We start from the raw sequence: 21,719 nt of genomic DNA on the forward strand, positions 1-21,719 counted from the left end.
TATTTAGTTAATATGAGTATCCTTCTAACATGTCCACTTTTTGAGTGCTTACTTTCTGAAATCAATAGTCCAAGTTTAACTTGTACTTTCTTCTCTTCCAGTCCTGTAATCAACCATTTCTCCAATGAGGTCTGGCTCCTTTCAATAGAGAATAGTATTAAGAAACAAAGATCGGGGTTCTGGTTGTGCTCATTTCCATTGGGCATCATGCTTCTAGGAAATATATATCTATACATACACACACATTCACTGGACATGTTTGTGCACACCAATAATTCCAGCAACTTAGGAGGCTGAGGCAGGAGGATTACAAAACTCAACGAGACCCTGTATTAAAAATAAAAAATAAAAAGTGCTTGGAATGTAGCTCAGTGGTACAGCATCCCTGGATTTAATATCCAGTACAGGAAAAAATATGCTCATATCTATGCCCATCTGTGTTTATATCTAAATTTATCTGCAGGTATATATGTATATTTCTTTATCTGCATGTGCACATATTATTTATTTTGATATCTATCTACCAGCATTTGTGTGAATGTGTTTTACATCTATCTGCATTTGTGTATATATGTTTATGAATTTCTATATCTGTGTATATATATGTCTCTAAGTATGTGAATATATATTTCTATATTTGCATGTGTATGAATATGAACATATGTGTGTTTCAATATTATCTGCATGTGTGTGTACATGCGTGTAATACAATCACAAGTTCATACCAACATCTCTGATTTCAATCCACAGGGTTTGTCTAATCTTTCCTCTTTCTATATTTGTAACTTCCTTTAGATAAAGATATTTTAAAGGCTGTGAATATTGTTGAAGCCATCATCATTAATAGCCCACAGAAATATCCTCCTTCATCACATGGCCTTGCTTTGTGCTCAGTGCAGACTTGGGCATCATCCAGCCTATGTGAGACCCTTGCTCTAATCAGGCAGAAGGGCAGACGGAGTAACCAGGCAGGGGCCGGTTCTGAGCCAGAAGGCCCTTCTGGAAGGTTCAGGGGAGGCAGAAATAGAATCCCTGGGAAGTGGGGGGAGGGTGCTGGTGGGTGTGGGGGAGTACTGGGATTTTCTGGGTGAGTGAGAAACCAGAACAGATGGGCTCTTGGCTGGCTCCATAGAAAGACCACAAGTGACCTATGGGGCGCTTTGAAAGGGCAAACCTGTTCCCCACAGCAGCTGGGGCAAGAGTCCTAACTGGAGGCTTTGTTGGCACAACAGCTGGCTCCAGCTGGGGCTGGGCAGCTGGAGTCTAGGAGGAGGCTCTGCACACTCAGCTGTTGGCTGAGGGAGCCCACGAGAGGAAAGGTCACCCTATGAGAGGTCCTGTGTGTCAATCTTTCCCCTCCTGTTTCAGGGTATAATTTGCAGGGGGGAGTTCAAACCCCAAAGACCCTAGTTTTGACCTTTTCCTGTCTAATATTCTGATATTCTCTTCAAATTTGGAAGTTTCAACTCTCTTGTCCAACAAAGATACTTCCCACAGAATGACAAAAATACATCAGTGTTTTATCTGTATGTTCTTGTAACTCAACATTAGCTGAAGTTAGTAGGATCTTTCTAGAATATGGAGTCAGCCAGGAGATTTGTGGAGGTTTTCAGTCACCTTTATGAATAATATCAACAATAACAGCAATGTCTCTGAGTACAGATCCACATCCACCAAGCCATTTGCATATGTATTCCCAACAGTTCAGAGGAGCTCTCTGAGCCGCATGTGAGCATCTTCAATTTACAGGTGAGAAGGGGGCGTGATCCACAGACATGAGTTAATTCAATCCCAGGGGCCTAGGCAACAGGGGATCAGGTACATTCCAAGATTCTGGTTCTGTAACATGTACATTCTCCAAGGGAGTAGTTCAGGTTGAACAGGGCATTACAGTCTTACTTAAAATGGCCTTTCCACCTCTGGGGTGCTCAGAGAATTGTAAATTGTGGGTTGGGGGTGACAGAGTGTGACTGCTAAGCCTTGAGGCTGAGAAACAGTTCTCTTGAGAACCTAACAGTCATGCAAGGAATTGATTTTCCACCTCACAGAAGACAAAAATTCCCCAAATAAACAGCAGGTGCAGCCTTCCATCCAGAGCCAAGATGAGGCAATCTCTTAACTGTGGAAGAAGCACAAACTTGCTTTCAGCCATACAAATCTAAGATGTCATTGGAGTCCTCAATGGGATATTTGGTCCAGAAGTGTGAAGTTGCCATGCATGTGTAGTGTGGTGGGGCTGGTCTGGGAGTCTCAAGCAACTCTGCCAGACTGGTGGCCTGCCACACTGGTTGCCTGTAAGCTGTCACCTTCCTAATTCCCTCCAGTCTGGTTTCATCCTGAATGGGAAAGAACAGAAAAGACCATAAAACCCACAGCTTCCAAAACAGGACAACTCAAAACAGGAGGGCCTGGAGTAGATGTAGTTTTCACTATGTTTGGTCATGAAACCCTTTTGCAGGTCCCCAGGCCCCTTTGCCAGCCCCTGACTCTGAAACTTCAAAAACCATCTATCCCCATCTTCCCCCTGGCTTCAGGCACAGGCTGGGTTGGCATATGAGCAGCCTTTGCTTGCAGTGGGGGGACTGGAACATCTAGAGTGGCAGACAGTTCCAGAGGGTTGTCAAGAAGCATCTCCAGATCCAGAGAGGTGATCTACAAAATACCAGTTTTCACTCTTCCAAATGTGACTGATGCAGATGAACAGAGACCTAGGGTTGATTCCAAAGTAGAGAGAAGGAGATGTAGCAGCTAATGCTGTGGGATTCTTCCAGGTTGCAGAGGATGCAGTCAGGACATTTGGGCACAAAATGAACAAAGTACACAGATAACAGCACACTGCCTGTGCTACTTTCTTGATTTTGATAATGCTGCTCCAGTGCAGTAAGAGAAGGTCCTTGTTTTGGGAAATAGATACCAAAGTATTTAAGGGTAAAGAAGTGTCATAGTCTTCAGTTTACTCTCAAATGGTTCAGAAGGAAATATAAGTATAGACAGAGACATTGAGCCAGAGATGGAGAGAGACACAGGAAGGGAAAATAAGATGGCATAGGCAGACACAAAGAAAGGCAAGAGAGACAGAATGCTAAAGCAAATAAGGTGACATGTTAACATTTGGGAGAATTTTGGGAAAGTTTTTTATTTCTTTATTTTTTGAACCAGGAATTGAATCCAGGGATGTTCTATGTTCTACCACTGAACTATATCCTCAATCCTTTTTGAATTTTTTATTTTGAGACAGGGCCTTACTAATTTGCCCAGGATGGCCTTGCTTAAGCAGAGGATGCTCCCAAGTAGCTGGGATAAGAGGCATGTGTCACTGTGCCTGGCTTGAAGAGGCCTACTCTTACAACTGTTCTTTAAATTTAAATTTCAAGTTTAAGAGGCAAAAAATGCAAAAGGCATGCCTTTCCCACAATATGTGAACCCTCCCTCATTCTTCTGGTTCAGCTCCCTCCAATGCCACAGCTTGGCCCTGCCAAGGCTGGTCATCTGAGGTCACCATCCCCAGGCCCTGGCATCCCCTGCCCCCTTACCATCTCTCAGCCCTGGCAAGATCCACTTCCATCTGCTGTCCTAAGCCCAGCCTCTACACTCCTCATGGTGTGTGAATCAAGGACACCCTGCTTCTACCCCAGTCTTGGCTTGCTAGGGTTGCTCAGCAGGGCTCCTAGTCCAGTCCAGCCTCCAGCCTCAGGTTTTGGGTCTTTCTTGCTTCCTCCTCAGAAGGAAGGCCCTCATGTGTAGTGTGGGGGGCCTGGTCTGGGAGTCTTTAAGTATGGCTGTAATGCCCTGTTCAACCTGAACTACTCCCTTAGAGGGTGTACACGTTACAGAACCAGAACTTTGCTGCCCAGTCCCCTGGGACTGAATTACCTCACCTGTAAATTGGAGATGCTCACATGCTGGCCTCACTCTTGGGCTCTTTCGGAATCAACTGCTCCAATTTCCCTCCCTTCCACCAGAGGCTCTTGGGTCTCTTCTTCTGTTCCTGGTCTCAGAAGGAAGATAATGCTTCTTACTTTTCAGGCCTCCATCCCTTTCCCATGTGCCCGTCTCCTGCACCTGCTCCAGGCCTCACTTAAGGGCTCTGTCAAGACCCATACCTCTTCAGTCTGGGAGTAACTTCACTCTCTTTGGAATAGAACAGCTTCCATCTTGCTTTCCTTCACACATTCCCATCCTTTTCTGGCCTATCACAGGATGGTTCCTCCATCCACACTTCCTGCTCACACATTTGCTTGTGAGTGCTTTGCCATTTGGCTTCAACCACCTCCCCGATTCCCAAAGTGAAAGCATCAAGAACACAATATTTGGAAGGGGGAACTTGAGATTCAGTCTATGATCTATCTCCTAAGAGCTGTGTGATTTGTGGTGGGTTTCCAAGACATGCAGGAAGCCCATGTGCAGCTCAGAATGAACTAACACATGTGACCTCCAATTATTCGTTCTCTCTCCTCATCCAGTTCACCTGTCCCTAAATTCTCTACACAACCTCCAAAAGTCTGATATACAATCCACCTATCTGGTGACAGCACCTCAATCTGCATCTCTGTCACACACCCCTGTACTGGACTCCACCTGAGTCCCAGAGTCATAAGGACATCTTCCCACAGTCAGCCAGTCAGCCTCTTGAGTTTAACTAAATAAGTAAATTTATTCAATTTACTCATTCTCACTCATGCTCAATTTATTAAAAAGCAGGAGCTTACAGCTGTCAAGAAGGAATAAAATGAAGAAAGAAATTTGACATTCCAAAGATGCATCAAAGCAGCACATTCTATTGTGCTCCATTATTGTGAATTATACTGAGAAGTACCTAACATCTGTAGCACTGGGAGCCTCTAGAAGTCTCAGCTCAGTACTGGATATAACCTTTATCCAAAGAACTCTTGCTCTTGAACATCATTGTCTGCTAAGGTCAGCCCCTGTCTCTACTCACTCAAGAATTTGCCTCAAAATATTCCTCCACTCCTCTCTGGTGGCCCCATGTTGTTTTTCAATCCTGACCCTCCTGCCCAGCCATGGCTAGTCCTTGCTAGCCTGGTTCATAGCAGTCATTTCCTCTTAACCATGGGCCCATCATTGGTCCCACTTCTTCCCACTCATGCTATCTTCTGCCATGCATCATGTCCCCAAAGCACATACCCGAATGTACCATGCTCCTATTTATATAGTTATGGTGTGTCTCCCCCACCCAGTCACTCTTAACCAAGCCCAAACTCCCTGCTTGCAAAGTCAAGGGCCTCTATCAGCCCAGGTCCAGCTACCTCCAGTTCCATTGTTCACCATCCATTCCTCACAGACCCTGGGCTCCAGCCAAATCATATTCTCACCATCTGGGGACATATGTTCCCTCTGCCCAAAATAGCATACCCCTATCTCCACCTGTTGAGATCCATCCTTGAAGGATTATTCAATAAATAGTACTAGGACAATTGGTTACTCATTTGAAGGAAATTTTTTAGATTCTTCACTTCGTGCTACACATCAAAATGTATCCCAGATGAACTGGAGTTAAATATAAAACTATAATTACATATATTCAAAATAAAATCATAAAACGTCTCAAAAATGTGGGACTGGGGCTGTAGCTCAGCAGTTGAGTGCTTGCCTCGCATCCGTGAGGCACTGAGTTTGATCATCAGCACCACATTAAAAAAATAAATATATATTTTAAAAAGTCTCTTAGTGGCTGGGGTGTGGCTCAGCAGTAAAACGCTTGCCTCCCAGGTGTGAGGTACTGGGTTTGATTCTCAGCACCACATAAAAGTAAATCAACAAAATAAAGATACTGCATCCATATACAACTAAAAAATATATTTTTAAAAAAGTCTCAAAAATGTGATTATTAAATATCTGAAAGGGGAGAAAATGCTAGGCTTTTATCAAAGAATAAAATTTCAAAAAAAAAAAAAAAAACAAAAAACAGATCTGACTCACTAAATAGAACTGACTCATTAAAACCAAACTGATAGGCTGGGGTTGTGGCTCAGTTGTAGAGTGCTTGCCTAGCACATGTGAGGCATTGCGTTCGATTCTCAGTACCACATATAAATAAATAAAATAAAGGTCCATTAACAACTTAAAAAAATATTTTTAAAAAAATGAACAGAAAGGTAGAGTCATTTGCTTGAACTGAATGTTGGGGTCTCTGACACAGGGAAATCAGAAATCAGAAAGTGGTTTGGTTAGCAAGTTACAGGAGATGGGTGCGTATCTTTCATGAATGTCTAGTGATACTTGACATTGCATTCCTTCCCTAAGAATTTGAAATGTTAAAATCCTCTCCAAGGGTAGATATGTCCAAGACCCAAATTTGACTCTCCTTCTCCTAGAAGCTTGACATTAAACCCACCCTGTCTGCTGGAGGATCTCAACCTGATCTCCATACTTATTACCCTTTTCTGAACTCACTCCTGGGTCCACTTATTAAGTACTCACTATAATTTAGGTATTATGCTAAACATTTTTCAAGGATTATGTCTGACAATCCTACAAGGTATTTTCTTAAATGTAGATCTCCTGAATATCCTCTTTAATTTTTTCTTTTCCAAAACCAGTAACTACTTTATAGACGTATAATCTAAAATAAGCTGTATATATCAGTGACTTTTTGGCACATCTGTGAAACTACTACCACAAAATAAAACTTCCACCCTGAAAGTTCCCTGATGTCCCCGTCCAATCTATCCCTCCCTCTATGCCCAGGCCACTACTTATTTGCTTCCATACACACACACACACACACACACACACATATATACATGTACATATTCTTATATAAGGCTTCCAAGAAGGAATAAACTGGAGAAAGAAATTTGACATTCCAAAGATGCATCAAAGCAGCACATTTTAGCAGAGCAGTCTAGCAGAGCAGCTTGAGAATCTCAGACCAGCCCACCCCCACTAGGTGTGTGTGTGTGTGTGTGTATGTGTGTGTGTGTGTGTGTGTATATATATATATATATATATATATATATATACACATACATATATATATGTTTATACATTATTTTCTAATTTTTTAAAGTCATACAGTATGTTTTCTATGGACACACTTTTATTTTCCCTGGGTAAATACTTAGCAGTGGAACAATTAGGCATTATGGCAAGTATGTTCATAATTAACTGCCTAAACAATGTATCCAAGTATCAAAACATCACATGGTACCCTACACATAGGGACTATTACTATGTGCTAGTTAAAATTATTAAAAAACAACCTACTAAACTGTTTTCCAAAAATGTCACTTTACATTCCCACCAGCAGTATGAGAATTCCAGTTTCTCCACATCTTTGCCAACATTTGATTGTCAGTCTTTTTAAATTTTAGCCACTCTATCGTTTAGTGATATTTAATTATGATTTTAATTTACATTTCCCTAAGGATTAGTGATGCCAAGCATTGTTTCATTGTTCTTATCAACTACTGTATATCTTCAGTGGCAAAGTGTCTGTTAAAATATTTTGCCCATGTTTTTATACTGTGTCGTCTTGTTCGTAAGTTCTAAATGTTCTTTATATCTTCTGGTCACAGTCCTTTGTCAATTATTATTTGTTAATAACTACATTTAAGGATGAGGAAACTCTGGCTTGGGAAAATTAATAACTGGTCAATGTCACTTAGATTCAAATCCGGACCGTGAGACTGCAATGCTTCTTTTTCTTTGTCTACATTTCTTTGACACTATTTAAATGGAGCCTCTTTTTATTCTTTTTTGCACCTTAAAGCAAAAGGTCGAATCAAAGTTATTCACATCTATTGATAATGAAATTAAAGCCTAGCAGGGTTGATTTCCTTAACCCTTTAAAATGACTAGTAAGTGCATGGACAAGAAGAGCTTGTTTATTTAACTATGGATTCAAAAATCTCACGTCATTCAACTACCTTCTATATTTTACCCACGATCTTTCCAAATTGTGAATCTGATCACATATGAGATCTCTAGACTTGGGTGTGCACTACAGAGGGCCTTCCTTGAGCTATCATAACCTCCAATGTCACCTACGGTCACTCCACAGACCCAAACACCCCCACCCCAGCTGTCCTCAGCTCCCAGCGCAGATTCTGTGTCCCTATGTACTCCTTCCCATCTGCTAGGTAAGCTCTTCTCCAACCCCCGGGCCACCACAGCTTGTCCTTCAGTCTCGTGTCCTGACTCCTCTTAAGACTCACAGACCCATCAGCCCCCACTTCTGGCTGCTTCAAAGTACGTTTCAGCCCGGTTGCCGTAGAGCTCCAAGAACGGGGCTGCGTCCCGTCCACAGTGCAGCGGGACGTGGGGGCGGGAGCTGAAGGTGCCCGTAGGGCGAAGGGATAAGGACTTTATTCAGGTGTAACAAGAGAACGCGCCACAAGCACTAGGGCACAGAGGTAACTGGCCGACTACTCAGAGGCCAGCAAGGCCCACTTTCACCGAGCCTCCCGCCTGGCGCAGCCCGTGACGTCACACCTGCGCCGCGCCGTCGTGGCGCACGGCGCTTCCGGCCGAGAGGCGGTGGCGGGCGGGCGGAGTGACGTCACGGGAAACCGCGCGCCGGAAGCGGGCCGTGCTGCGCGGAAGCCGCGGGGGCGGGGCGCGGAGGCGATGGGGGGCGGCGGAGGCCGGCGATGAGCGGCGGGCGCGCGTGAGGAGCCGCGGGCGAGGCTGGGGGGCCCCCGGAGCGCGAGCCGCAGGGCGGAGGGCGGGGGCGCGAGCGCGGCGGGAGGCGGCGGCCGAGAAGATGGCGGACGGCGACAGCGGCAGCGAGCGCGGCGGCGGCGGGCCCGGCGGCTTCCAGCCCGCGCCTCGCGGCGGCGGCGAACAGGAGACGCAGGAGCTGGCCTCGAAACGGCTGGACATCCAGAACAAACGCTTCTACCTGGATGTGAAGCAGAACGCCAAAGGCCGCTTCCTCAAGATCGCTGAGGTGGGCGCGGGCGGCTCCAAGAGCCGTCTCACGCTGTCCATGGCGGTGGCCGCCGAGTTCCGTGACTCGCTGGGAGACTTCATCGAGCACTACGCGCAGCTGGGCCCCAGCAGCCCCGAGCAGTTGGCAGCGGGCGCCGAGGAGGGCGGCGGGCCGCGGCGCGCGCTCAAGAGCGAGTTCCTGGTGCGCGAGAACCGCAAGTACTACCTGGACCTGAAGGAGAACCAGCGCGGCCGCTTCCTGCGCATCCGCCAGACGGTCAATCGCGGCGGCGGCGGCTTCGGCGCGGGGCCCGGGCCCGGCGGCCTACAGAGCGGTCAGACCATCGCGCTGCCCGCGCAGGGCCTCATCGAGTTCCGCGACGCGCTGGCCAAGCTCATCGACGACTACGGCGGTGAGGAGGACGAGCTGACCGGAGGTCCGGGGGGCGGCGTCGGCGGCCCCGGGGGCGGCCTATACGGGGAGCTCCCGGAGGGCACCTCCATCACGGTGGACTCCAAGCGCTTCTTCTTCGACGTGGGCTGCAACAAGTACGGGGTGTTTCTGCGTGTGAGCGAGGTGAAGCCGTCTTACCGCAACGCCATCACTGTACCCTTCAAGGCCTGGGGCAAGTTCGGAGGCGCCTTTTGCCGGTATGCGGATGAGATGAAAGAAATCCAGGAGCGACAGAGGGATAAGCTTTATGAGCGCCGTGGTGGGGGCAGCGGCGGCGGCGACGAGTCCGAGGGTGAGGAGGTGGATGAGGATTGAAATGGGCAGCTTCCCCTACTGGCCTCCCCTACCCCACCACCATCCCCTTGGCTAGAAAGTTCCCTTTTCTGCTCACCTCCAGTGAGTTAGTGCAGAAGGGAACAAGGGAGGCTGCAAAGGGAGAAAGCAAAATAAAAAATAATATAGTTAAGAAAAATAACCGTAAAAGAACAGTCACGGACAATTAGAGAAAAGCAGTAAAGTTCCAAGGAACTGACAGCAACCTGCAAAGAGAGGACAACAGCGTCTCCTCACCCGCGCGAAAGTCTCAGCTTCTGTTGTTTCCCAGCCGAGGTTCCTAAAGCCATCAGGATAACCCTGGAAGGGATAGATCTTCAAACGTCTGGGCCCAAAACACGTCTGAGTCACCCAGACCCACCCATTGATAAAGTTAAGTTTGTGTTGTACCTGGGTAATCTAAAGGTCTCTCCAGGCCTCACTATTGCAGTATCTATCCCTTTACATCCATTGAAATCAGCGTTTTGGATCTAGATCTTAATGGGATCCTTGAGAAGAAAGGCCTTTGCATTTACCCAGTTCTGAGGGTACAGGTTTATGAAAAGGAATGCAACTTCACATAATCATGGACAGGGCAAAAGAATTAAAGAAGCCATTGGAGAATATAGAAACAAATTGGATCCATTTTTTAAAAAATGGTTTTGCATGGAACCTGGACCAAGGCCCATGTCTTTTCTTTGCAGAATTGTTTTCCGGGATGCAGATAAATTCTGATATCAATGCTTGAACTAGAATCCATTACTAAAATAGTTTAAAAGTTTGCAAATTTTTTAAAAATAAAAATTTTACATTGGGGATTGCTGAGGTAGGCACAAGAAGTCAGGCATAAAGCACAAGGCAAACTGTTTGAGTGGATTGGTTGCTGCTCACTAAAGTTCTTCCCTTGATCTCTAAGTATGGAGGTCATTACCAAGAAATGGCTTAGGTATGAATGAGAGCCAGATCCCTATGGCTCCCATATGAGCCAGTGAATTATGGCTAATTCGGCTGTTACAGCCACTGGTTGGCTGCATTTTAAACCGTAAAACTTGACAAATACCTGTTAAAGGAACAGTGTGGCTACAAGCCTGAGCTTTAATGGAATATACATCCTCACAGAAAAGTTGGAAATAACCAAAACTGAAGTCTTAATTTACCTTCAGTTTAATCTGTGGATTTGTTCGATACTAAAGATCCTCAGGTCCAGAATTCCAGCATCATTTATTTTAAAATAAAATTTTAAGAACTTGATCCATTGTATCAGTACCTCACAATCAAAGTTGGCAAATGATGGATGAATGATTCAAGCAGTGCTCCCGGTGGAAGCTGAAATCCATCTGTGAATGGAACTGAAGTGAACGTGAATAAGCTGACTTTATCCTGGAAGCATTTTTATACCATCTTGAAATTTCAACAAACTGGCTTTTGCCAGTTTATCCAGCTGTCTTTCAAGAATAAAAGTTGGGGTTTTCAAGGATCGCCTCTTCTATATTTTAAAAGGATTTTCAGTAGAAATGATTTTTACTAATCAAGTTAATCCCAACCCCATCAAAAGGTATTCCTAAAAGTGTCATAGACCTAGGTAACTTTGAATTGAATGGGGGCTAATGTTCTTTCCAAAGTTTTCAGGTATTCTTTGTGTGACACCTTCTCAACCAGGAGGCAAGTAACCCCACCTCCACAATCTTAGTATTTTTTTTAACTGCATGCCTGCCCTTTATTTGAGCTGCCTTTTTAATTTATTGCATATCCTTTTTATTATCTTATTTTGGTATTATTCAATCTATACAATCTTTTTGTATTTATTGGGAAATAAGTAATATACAAAAAGGTCGTTTCATGTATTTGTGGCTGAGAGGGAGGGAAATAATTGTGTATATAAAATTAGGCTTTTTTAAAACATAGACTATGATTCAGAATATTGTTGATCTTAGATTTAAAAAAAAAAAAAAGTGGAAGAGCCACAAACATTGGTGCCCTTTTCAGACTATTTCTCTACTCTCATCATCCACAGTAGAATTTTTAAACAGATTTTTTTAAAGCTTTTCTTTTAAATTTTTCTCCGTTGCAAAGAATGTTTCCTAAATTGTATGGGAGCAATAGTATTTTTGATGTTTTAATGACATCCGTATACTTGTACTGTATTTTGTACTACAAGGCAGCTGTTTTCAATAATGTCCTGCTGTATTTACCTATGTGTTTTGAGTGTTCATTTCTTTGCTGCGGAGAACAAATTCCTAGTTTTAGTAAAGGAGCTAAGAAGCTAGCATTAGGTTTGCAGAAACTTAAGTTTCAAACTCTGAGGCAGCAATGAAAATTAAGGTTGCAGCTATTAGTTGATTGCTGTAACTTTTTCCTTTTCAAACCATGTACAATTCCTGTATAGACCAACTTGTTTTCTTGCTTCAGTGGTGGTTCTGTTGCTCAGCTGCAGTGAGCCAGTTCAATTTTGCAAAGGTGCAGTACCTCTCCTTTTCAAGGGGTTGGTTTATTTTTTCTTTTCTTTTTGTTTGGCTGAATTGCAGTAACTAGCCTTGCCTTTCTATTCTGTAGAAATGACAGGGTCTTCACAATCCTTCACCAGTGGCTACTAAGCTATAATTAGCTGAATAGAAAGAATGTGGAAGTGGTCTGAGGCATATAGAGTATATGCCAAGAACACTACCATATATGGCATCAGCTTTGGTTACCAGAGAAATTTTCTTAGTCATTAGACCATATAACAGTAATATATCATATGTAAATCTTTAGATATCAATTTGAGAATCCTCCAAAAAAAGGAGCAAAGAATGCATAAGCTATGTGTTGGCAAAAGTAATTTATATTAAAATTTTGACCTGCCTATGTAAGATTAAGTGATAAATGTCATAGTGGTGGGTTTTTAAGTCTTAACCAATCTCTAAGGTTTATTTCTCCTGCAGGGGGTGGTTCATGGCCTCTCTTCCCACTGTAGGAAGATTGCAGAAGGATGTGGATTAATTGTAGCATTTCACTGATCCTTATTCCAGTGACTAGGGGCAATAGAAATCAGCAAAGTATAGAGATTCATTCATAAATATTAGCTTATTGAGAGAAATGGTCTTTGTTGGTTTCACTCAAATAATGGCATTGTATAAACTATGGGAAACAACCAGCTTTTTTGTTTTGTTATTCAACTGCTACTATGAACTATTTAGAGGTTGTGTTTTAATCTGGCAAACATCCCAGATAATCAAAATAGTATATTCCTGAAAAGCAGGGAACTAAAACTCCTTTTAAAATAATTGGTGGAAAGTTTGTTTCTCAAACTACCATTGCTACAGAGATGAGAATTCAACTTTTAGGAACAGAATCAAGAGTAAAAATCTGTGAAGAGATCTTATTACTCCTTTCTGGTTTCTATTGTCCTTACCCATCATTTTAGCAAGTGGAATAGCAGTTCTAGTCAGCAAGTTTTTCAGTGCATATGCTGCACAAATCAAAATATAAATCTATATGGCACCAAAAATCTATAAGTGAAAACCAAACCAAAAACCCAGACACCCTATGTAACTGTTGGAGGCATGTAGGTGGTATAAATGACTGTAGCTGTGATACACACATGGCTACTTGTCATGTCACTTTCCATAATTATTTACTGCAAAATGATTGAGAGGCTTTTGGTGCAGGCAGCCATTAACCTGATTCCTTTGTTACCTCTGGATCACTGTGCAGTAAATTGCAGGTCTTTTTAAGAGATTCAAGCTTCGGTTTTCTCAAAACAAAACAATTATCCTGTCTTATCTGAAAATGCAGGGTTGTGGGCAAAAGAGGCTGGTTATAATAATGCCCTCATATTGAGTGGTCTGTAAACGGCTGCACACTTCAGGCACTAGTTGCTGAGGATGCTTTGTTAAATGTGACCTTGACTGGCTTTACAGGGGTGTAGAATGTAATCTACACAAGATGACTGTTTGCATCTACCTTGCTCTTGAGGTTGATGAAATTAAGAAGCTGGAGTGTGTAAGCCATGCACATAAGTATTCTTCACTGTAAATTTTGTTTTCATTTTTAACCCAATTATGGTACTTTGTCCAATGCACAACTGATCTCTCAGTAGATATTCATTTGAAAATAGTGTGGCCTTGATCAGTGAGAAGGGGAAGGAGAGAAGTGACTTTTTTGCTTATGTAGAAATGACTTGTTTGCTAAGAGTTGTTATTCTGTAGCACTCTTAGTATAATGTGTTTGATCAGTCTCCTTTTTGATTGGGGAACGTTAATGTTTTTGACCCTGGAGTTAATTCAATTGAGTTTTCTTCTATTTTTAGGAAGTATCAGAATTGCTCTGATGAATGACAAAGTTGACTGCTTTGATGTCCAATCTCAGGTTTTAGAATTTAGTGGTGAAAAAATCCACTATTATTAATTCTCAAAACAGTTTTAATTTAGTGTACCCTAAAAATTACATGCATAAGGCCTGTTCAGAGAGCAGAGCCTTCATCTTTTTGCTCCTTTTCCACTTTGTATAATCACTTGAAAAAGTGTCAAGTGATTTTGCATTGTATATTTCCATTTTAACCCTGACACAGTTCTCAAAGATAAAGCACTTTTTGATCATGAAATACATGGAATCCTTGTGTGATGTGGATCATGGTTTCTCAGGCTCCCCTAGATAATCTGCTTATGAATATTGTTCTGACTCTATGTAAGAAGAGTAGAAATCTTTGCTAGTGTTAGAAAGTTTGTATTATTGATCCAGAATGCATTTTGCTAGTTTCCAATGGATGGGAGAGTAAATAATGCTGCATTCACAAATTAATAAGTTACTTTCCCTTGAGCCTTAAGGTAACTTTTTCTTTTCTGTCAACAACAGCACTGAAGTTATGGTAAATGAATGAGATTATCAGTTTTCAGGGTTAGTTTTAGAGTACTGTAAATCAATTAGCTGTCTTCCTAAAGAGTTAAAACTCCCATTCAATATACTGAATAATGAGTGTGGGGGTGGGGCGGGGGGGGATAGTTTGTAGAAAAGAAAAAAGAAAAAAAGAACCATGTTTACCTTAAGATATAGACTCAAAAGAGAAAAAGTTCATGTCATATGTCCCACTTGAAATTCCAGATAGTAAGGTGGAAATGTGAATTATAACTTCATTTCCCATTTTTAACTTAGAAAAACAGACATTAATTTTCAAATGTTAGCCCCGGAAGTTTCAAGAAATAGCTGGACTCTTGAATGGTGAGTTCTGTTGATATATCTGATTTTGCTATTTAAAGTCACCTTTCCCAGTCCTCAGTTTCAAAACCTAGTCTTTATTACTAATGGATTTTACACACTTTAACAAATATGATCCATTTGTCAGTACTGAAAATTTGGAAACAGAAAAATTGCATCCCAAAGACCTATACCCTAATGATTCCCAATTGATATCTGTACCCCTGATCTAAGTAAGGCCTTTTTGAATGTATTTTATATTTTTGGATGTAGGGAATATGCCATCAGTGTAATCACCTCTATTCACAATCTTTTACTTTCACTTGAAAATCTAACTCATGCCTCTTTAATTAGACATTCCATTTGAGATAGGTAGACCTATATTGAAACAACAGCAAATTCCATATTGATGGTTTCACTTTTCAGTAAGACTTCTAATAAAGGGAGAGCAGAGCTTCATTAGAAGCTAAAAACTATCATTTTTTCCCCATAAGTAATTCTAACAAAGTTTCATGAAATATTTTAATTAACAGAAATTTTGAATAGGCAAATTTTATTTCCCTGTGTTGTATCTAATACCCAGTAACTTGGATAAAAGGTGGCTGATCATACCTTTTTTTGTGTGTGTGCGATGAAATGTGGGTCCAGTGTACTAGAGAGAAAGTAATAGACCTTTTTGGTGTCCACTAGCATATTACAGAAGGCATGAGTTTAACCTTTTTTTTCCTACCTTCAATAACTTTAATGGCTGAGTCTTTCAAGAAAAATTAGTTAGACCATATATTAAAGGCAAAATGTTTTGTACACTGTGTTGCAAGATCAGGCTGGTTAGTAAAATCTTAATATTTGGAAATAAAATAGCAAGTGGTTTGTTTCTTCCCCCTTTAAAATTTCTTTTTAAAAAGCAAAAATGTAGGAAGAGCCTCAAGAAAATTAAAGAACATAATTATGTCGGTAAATGCGTTTGTGTTGTAGGAATTTGGGAGTTTCATTTTAAACTGATATTAGGCATAAGCCCTTTTCTCCCAGCCCACGTCTCCCCTGTGTACAAAAGTTCTCAGAATTTCTAAAAGCCAATATATAACCGCAAAAATCTAGAAAGTGACTTTAAATCAGTATCAATATACATTATAGAGAGTCCATGGTTTTGCACATTTTGGTAGCAGGCAAGTTTATTTGAGTTATTTTTCAATGACATATGAATAGTAACTATTATCAACAGTGTATTTGAACTTTTTTTCTGAAGTCTAGAATAATTTTATTAGTTGGCATTTATTCTTCCTTTTGAATCTTCATGCAAATGTGTTTCCAAAATCACTTTATAAAATCCCCTGTCTTCTGATATAGCTCCAGATAACACACTTTCTGTTTAATAGAAATCTTCACTGCCAATCATGTCTACCAGTGACTTCCTTAGACTAGGCTCTTCACTCCAAAGCTGGGACTGGTGTCCTGCCAGTAGAGAATCTACAGAAATAATTTGAATGATTTAAAACCAAATCTTGGTAGCAGGAGACAGCTTCCTGATCTAGATGTACAATTAAGAGTTTAGGTTGGAAATTACTTTAAAAGGGTTTTTTTGGGGGGAGGGGGGAGGATGTCGTCAGTCTCTGTAAATACCAACGTGCTTATTATGCATTGTAAACCAAGTGTGTATGCCTATGTATAAATTTGTAGAGCTGATTTCTGCTTCAAGTGAAGCTGCACCTTTAATTTTATAAGGTCCCCTCCACCTGTAACTCTAAATGTTTGTAAATAGAACACTAAAATTTGTAGTGATAGGATCAATTTGGGAATATCTGCTGAGAGACCAAAAAGTTCATTTTTTTAAGTACCTTGGTTAAAGAGTAAAGATTATTCCTCTTGCTTATTTTTTAAAAGAAGAATGCACTTTAACAAACATAGAGCTGCATGGGCAATTCAAACAAATCCGTGAAGTGCAGTACCCATTCAGAAATCACACTTCCTGAAAACCGTTCAAAAGCAGAGTCCAGACGGGCTGTTGATCTCACTGCCTGTAGGTTGAAGCTCAGATTCTAATCAATTTTTGAGACGAGCAGGGCTGCTTCAAAAGAGCAATGTGAATACAGCCAGAAGCTTCAGACAGGTCTGTAAAATGGCGGGTCCCGTATTTACCACTAACTAGCAAAACTGACAGAAAAAACTCATAGAGAAAAAAGTTTAAGAATCCTTCCTGCTGGTGTGCACTCCTTACAATAGCAGACTTTTGCAAATGGAGTTTTACAGTCTATATTTAAAAATTGTATGTTTGTAACAAATAAAGTATGCAGAAAAGTGAATGACAATTTTGTGCCAGTGTCTCTTATTTAAGGAATTACATGGTGATTGGGGGTTGGAGAATACCATCTGTGGAGGCTCACGAATGGGTATGATTTTGAGGGAGTTCCCACATGCTGTGACTTGAAAATCATTGCCCATTTTATCTGAACTATAGCCGGTTCTAGAACTTCTGAGTTCCTATAACACTTTACTAGTAAGCAGGTTAGTTTTGTGCTTTAGTCTGAAATCCAAACAGGCCACTTTCACCGTTTTTCCTGTCATTTATAATAGCTACCAAAAAAAAATGCTGTCCCAGACATTCCCATATTTTTCAATATTATAATTGCATAAGAGGCAGTTACAATATTGAAAAAGGAAAATTGAAATTATGTCCCTAGATTTGTCCAGAGAATCTCAAACTTTGGTCTCGGGAACTCCTTTACACTGAATACCCCAAGATTTTATCTTTCTAACATGTTAGAAATTGAAAATTTTTCAAGACAATAGCACACATTCCACTCACTATCAGAGCAATGGTTTGAATTTTTTAAATATGGTATTTGTCACTGCCTTAGTTAAGGAACATATAGTCACACTGTGGCCTGAAGAGCTACCTCAAGAAATAGGAAGGAATTCTTTGTAGTTTGGGTATTGTTAAATTTGTAAGCTAGGTTCTATCCCTGACTGTTCAAAACTTCTAGTGTGATTCTGTGTATCTTTCACACATAAAAATTCTTAAGGTCTGAAGGAGCGTTCAGCCTCGCAGAGAAGCCAGTGGGAGTTGAGAAAGGAGAGCCACCTAGTGGTCAGTATCAAAATCTTAAAATAACCATTCTTAGGTCAGAATTTGTCATTCAATTAATAATTGGGTAGCTATAGTAGGTGTGGAACATGTGGTCTGTAGTTCAAATGGAACCTTCGGTTAAAGAGATACGGAGAAGGTTTTGTTAAGAACAGTCTCCTGGGTTGGTGATATGGCTCAGTGGTATGGCATGAGGCCTGGATTCAATCCCCAGCACTACCACTAAAAAAACAAGTTAGGCAATTCCTGACCCAGGCCTTAATTCCTTTCAAGAGAGCCCCATTGAAACTATAAAATGAATATTCTTCTCACAAGATGTAACTTTTTTTTTTCTTTTTTTTTTTAAATATTTATTGTTCAGTTTTCGGCAGACACAACATCTTTTATTTTTATTTTATGTGGTGCTGAGGATCGAACCCAGTGCCCTGCGTATGCCAGGCAAGCGCGTTACCACTTGAGCCACATCCCCAGCCCCCACAAGATGTAACTTATCTTCCATGTCCATGGTACTTTATGTAGCCTTCTCAGTGGACCCAATTAAGTTCTCCATGTTAGTAACGAGGGAACATACATCCAAGCCAGCTCTCTTAACCTGTTATCTGAAACAATGCTGCCACAGAAAGGGCAAACTTCTCATTCCTTCCTATGCTGTGCGCTTGAGATAACACACAAATCCACAGGTATTCCACAAAACTCTGCAGAACCTCAGATACTGCAGAAAGGCAGGCAGACATAGAAACTATGGGTCCCACTTAGCAACGTTTTCCAGATAAGGTATCTGATTAAAAAAAAAAAAAATAGTTCCCCAAGGTAAAAGAGAGCATGCTGATTTGATTCAGTTGGACCAAAGATCAATAAAGAAAATGCTATTGTCTTCTATCAGAGTGAATGGCCTAGAATACCCAACTCAATTTAAAGTACCAGTTTGTACCTTTAACAGTTTATATTAAATCATGTTTTTCTTTACCCAGGCCAAATGGTTCTAAAGTCACATTGCAAAAAACAGAAACTCACTATATAATTGTGATAAGGAGAAAGACCTAAAAATAACCTTTTCTCCTACCTTTACCCCATCCTTGGTCTCTAACCAAGAAATAGTCAAGTTAATAAATACGAATAACAATAGTCCATTTATTCAACCACAGACCAGAAGTCCCACCCGTAATCTGTGGAATTGAGGTTGCAGAGGATGGACTAAGTCTCTCAAGCCTGTAGGAATCACAGGTCTGGCCTGAGACACACCATCACACAGAGACTTCTTCATCTTCAGGACTCTTTCAGGAAGCTCTCCAAGCAGCCCCAGCTGTCCTCCCACTTTTGAAATCAGCCTATCCTTTACCTCAGTTATTCAGTACCCACTTATAATTGATGGGCACTTACTTTCTTCCTTCCTCCTCCGACCCCTTGCCCACTTTCCCCTGCCCTGGTCTCTTTCTCTGTTTCAGTTTCTCTGTAGTTATATTCTCCAAATTTTTTAAATTACAGAATGCATATTCATTTTAACAAATGTGAATATTATAGAATAACCATAAAGAACCAGATGAATATGCCCTCTTTCTCTAAACCCATTCCTTAAGGATAAGCGTTGTTTTTAAACAATTTAGCACACATTCTTTCAAAAAATTTTGGTGGAGGATTTTTTAAATCTCAACAATGTTAAGCGGTGATCACATTTATGTGATGTGTACTGACATGCTGAGAAAACTTATTAACTAAATAAGTTAATTGATAAAGACTTCATATTAGGCACATTGATGGCCATTTCCTAAAGTGTTTTCTAATGCATGCTTTATCATTAAACTGTGTCATAAGATCCACAACTCTCAAGCAAGGGCTGCATCCTGACACCAGGAATGCACTGACACCGGTTCCTGGAAGCTGAGCCGAAACCCTGCCGCTGGGAGCAGCCACCAGCCCTTGGGGACCTTCGGCCTTGGCCCTGCTGAGCATTCGGCTCTGGACCAGAGACTGGACAGGCTGACACTGTCCTCTACTGAGACCTGAAAAATGGCATCCAGGCAAGGCCCAGGTCCTCCCAGTGAGGAATGCGGAGAGCCGACCTCCGATTCTGAGCAGCAGGTAGCCCGGGACAAGGAGGAGGTTTTCCGAGCTACGTTTACTACCGTCACCGACAGAAGCAGGAGGCTGAGGGGGCAGCTGCCCCTGTTGACCCAGAGATGGTCGCCTTGGCCCTAGAACCTACCAGTACCATGGGGCAGGTGGGTCTGCAGCTCGCTGTGATTGGTGACGACATCAACCGGCGCTATGACTCCGAGTTCCAGAGCATGCTTGAACAACTACAACCTACAGCTGCGAATGCCTATGAACTCTTCACCAAGATCGCCTCCAGCCTGTTTGAGAGTGGCATCAACTGGGGCTGTGTGGTGGCTCTCCTGGGCTTTGGCTATCGCCTGGCCTTACATATCTACCAGCGTGGCCTGACAGGCTTTCTGGGCCAGGTGACCAGCTTCGTGGCCGACTTCATGTTGCATCGCTGCATTGCCGGGTGGATCGTGCAGAGAGAAGTAAGTGGGCATTCCAGCAGAGGACCCCGTCCAGGGGTTATTCAGGCTACACAGGTACCCCTTAGTCCTATCTTTAGGGGGCTGGGGAGACTGATACCTTAGGGAGGCAAGAGGCTGGGAACCACTTCTTCCCAGGAAGTTCTAATGGTTTTAGCTTTTTATATACCCTTGGGAGGACCCATCCTCTTTCCTACCACTCTGTCCAAGGTCAGGATATCTAGGGTATGCTGGTCAGTGGATCAACCCTGTGCCCCCAGGACTCAGCTATTCTGGAAGATCAGAGCCTGAGAGGTGGGACTTGAGCACAGTCCTGGCCCTCCCTAAACATGGCTCCCAGGAGCAGGACTGGTTGGTGTAGGGGGTCAAGGTCCTGCTCAGCTCTCCTCCTGCTCCCACTCCCCCACACCATGTTGGCCTTGTAGTTGGACTCTCAAGGATTCTGGACCTGGGGTGTGAGGCAGAGGTAGGATTGGAGGTGGCAGTGCAGATTAGAATGTTCTGAACATATCCATCAGGACCCTCCAAGCCTGCCACCCACCCACCCCCAGGTCCTCTCAATTCTTCCCCTTCCCCTCACCTGAAAACCACTTGCTTCCAATCCAGTCACTACAGGTAAAGACTCCTCTGGGTCCTTGGGTGAGCAGGTGTGCTGAGGCCCCTGCTTGCCAGTTGCAGGGCCTAGGGCTTGGTTTATTTTAAGAAAAAGGAGTAGAGAGCTCAGAGGCAGTGTCTGAGTAGGAGAGGGTCTTTATCATCAGGAGCCATCCTGAAGCTGGAATTGCCTCAAGGCCTGGGCACAATGTAATCCCACACTCCATGCTCCTTGCCTGCCTAGGCCCTTCCCGGAGGCAGTGGCAGTACCTTCTCTATCTTGCACAGCCTAGGAATTTGAGGACAAGGGGAGGGAAGTTGTTGATTAAACCAAATGCAGGGAGGGGATGCAGATGAAGACTGATGGCCACCTGACACCCTGTCCTCTGACTGTGTTTGGAAATAAACTGTGCAATCTCCCCCCACCCCTGCAAAAAAAAAAAGATCCACAATTCTTATGCAGAAATTAAATTGAAAAATAATTATTGTTTTAATTTACACTCAAACATGGGAAAATACACCTTCTATATTGAGCCTCTGGAGTTGAGAGAAAAATGTCTTTATTTCATGAGTTCTGATGTATAGAGCATTTTCTATTTGGATTTCATGTATCTGTTTTTTTTTTTAATTTTTTTATTGTAGTTGGATATAATACCTTTATTTTGTTTATTTTACTTATATGTGGTGCTGA

The 21,719-nt window shown here is 42.2% G+C and overlaps 1 protein-coding gene, 1 long non-coding RNA gene and 1 pseudogene across 2 annotated transcripts; 2 read left to right on the forward strand and 1 right to left on the reverse strand.

Moving 5' to 3' along the window:
* Nucleotides 1-1,499: 1,499 nt before the first annotated feature.
* LOC124088285 (uncharacterized) lies at nucleotides 1,500-8,467 on the reverse strand. Its single transcript, XR_006850323.2, has 3 exons — nucleotides 8,178-8,467; nucleotides 3,879-3,993; nucleotides 1,500-2,336 (listed from the first exon to the last, which is right to left on the reverse strand). It is a non-coding gene; the product is annotated as an uncharacterized LOC124088285 (long non-coding RNA).
* A 244-nt stretch (nucleotides 8,468-8,711) lies between these two features.
* Purb (purine rich element binding protein B) lies at nucleotides 8,712-17,136 on the forward strand. Its single transcript, XM_046437819.2, has one exon. The coding sequence runs from the start codon at nucleotides 8,726-8,728 to the stop codon at nucleotides 9,659-9,661; it is 936 nt and encodes a 311-aa protein (XP_046293775.1). The 5' UTR covers nucleotides 8,712-8,725; the 3' UTR covers nucleotides 9,662-17,136.
* A 2,733-nt stretch (nucleotides 17,137-19,869) lies between these two features.
* LOC124088305 (bcl-2 homologous antagonist/killer-like) lies at nucleotides 19,870-20,739 on the forward strand (annotated as a pseudogene).
* Nucleotides 20,740-21,719: the final 980 nt, after the last annotated feature.

The sequence above is a fragment of the Marmota monax genome, unplaced genomic scaffold (genome assembly GCF_021218885.2).
Source record: "Marmota monax isolate L192 unplaced genomic scaffold, Marmota_monax_Labrador192_F-V1.1 WCK01_AAM20220418_F8-fsc00109, whole genome shotgun sequence".
Lineage (NCBI taxonomy): Eukaryota > Metazoa > Chordata > Mammalia > Rodentia > Sciuridae > Marmota > Marmota monax.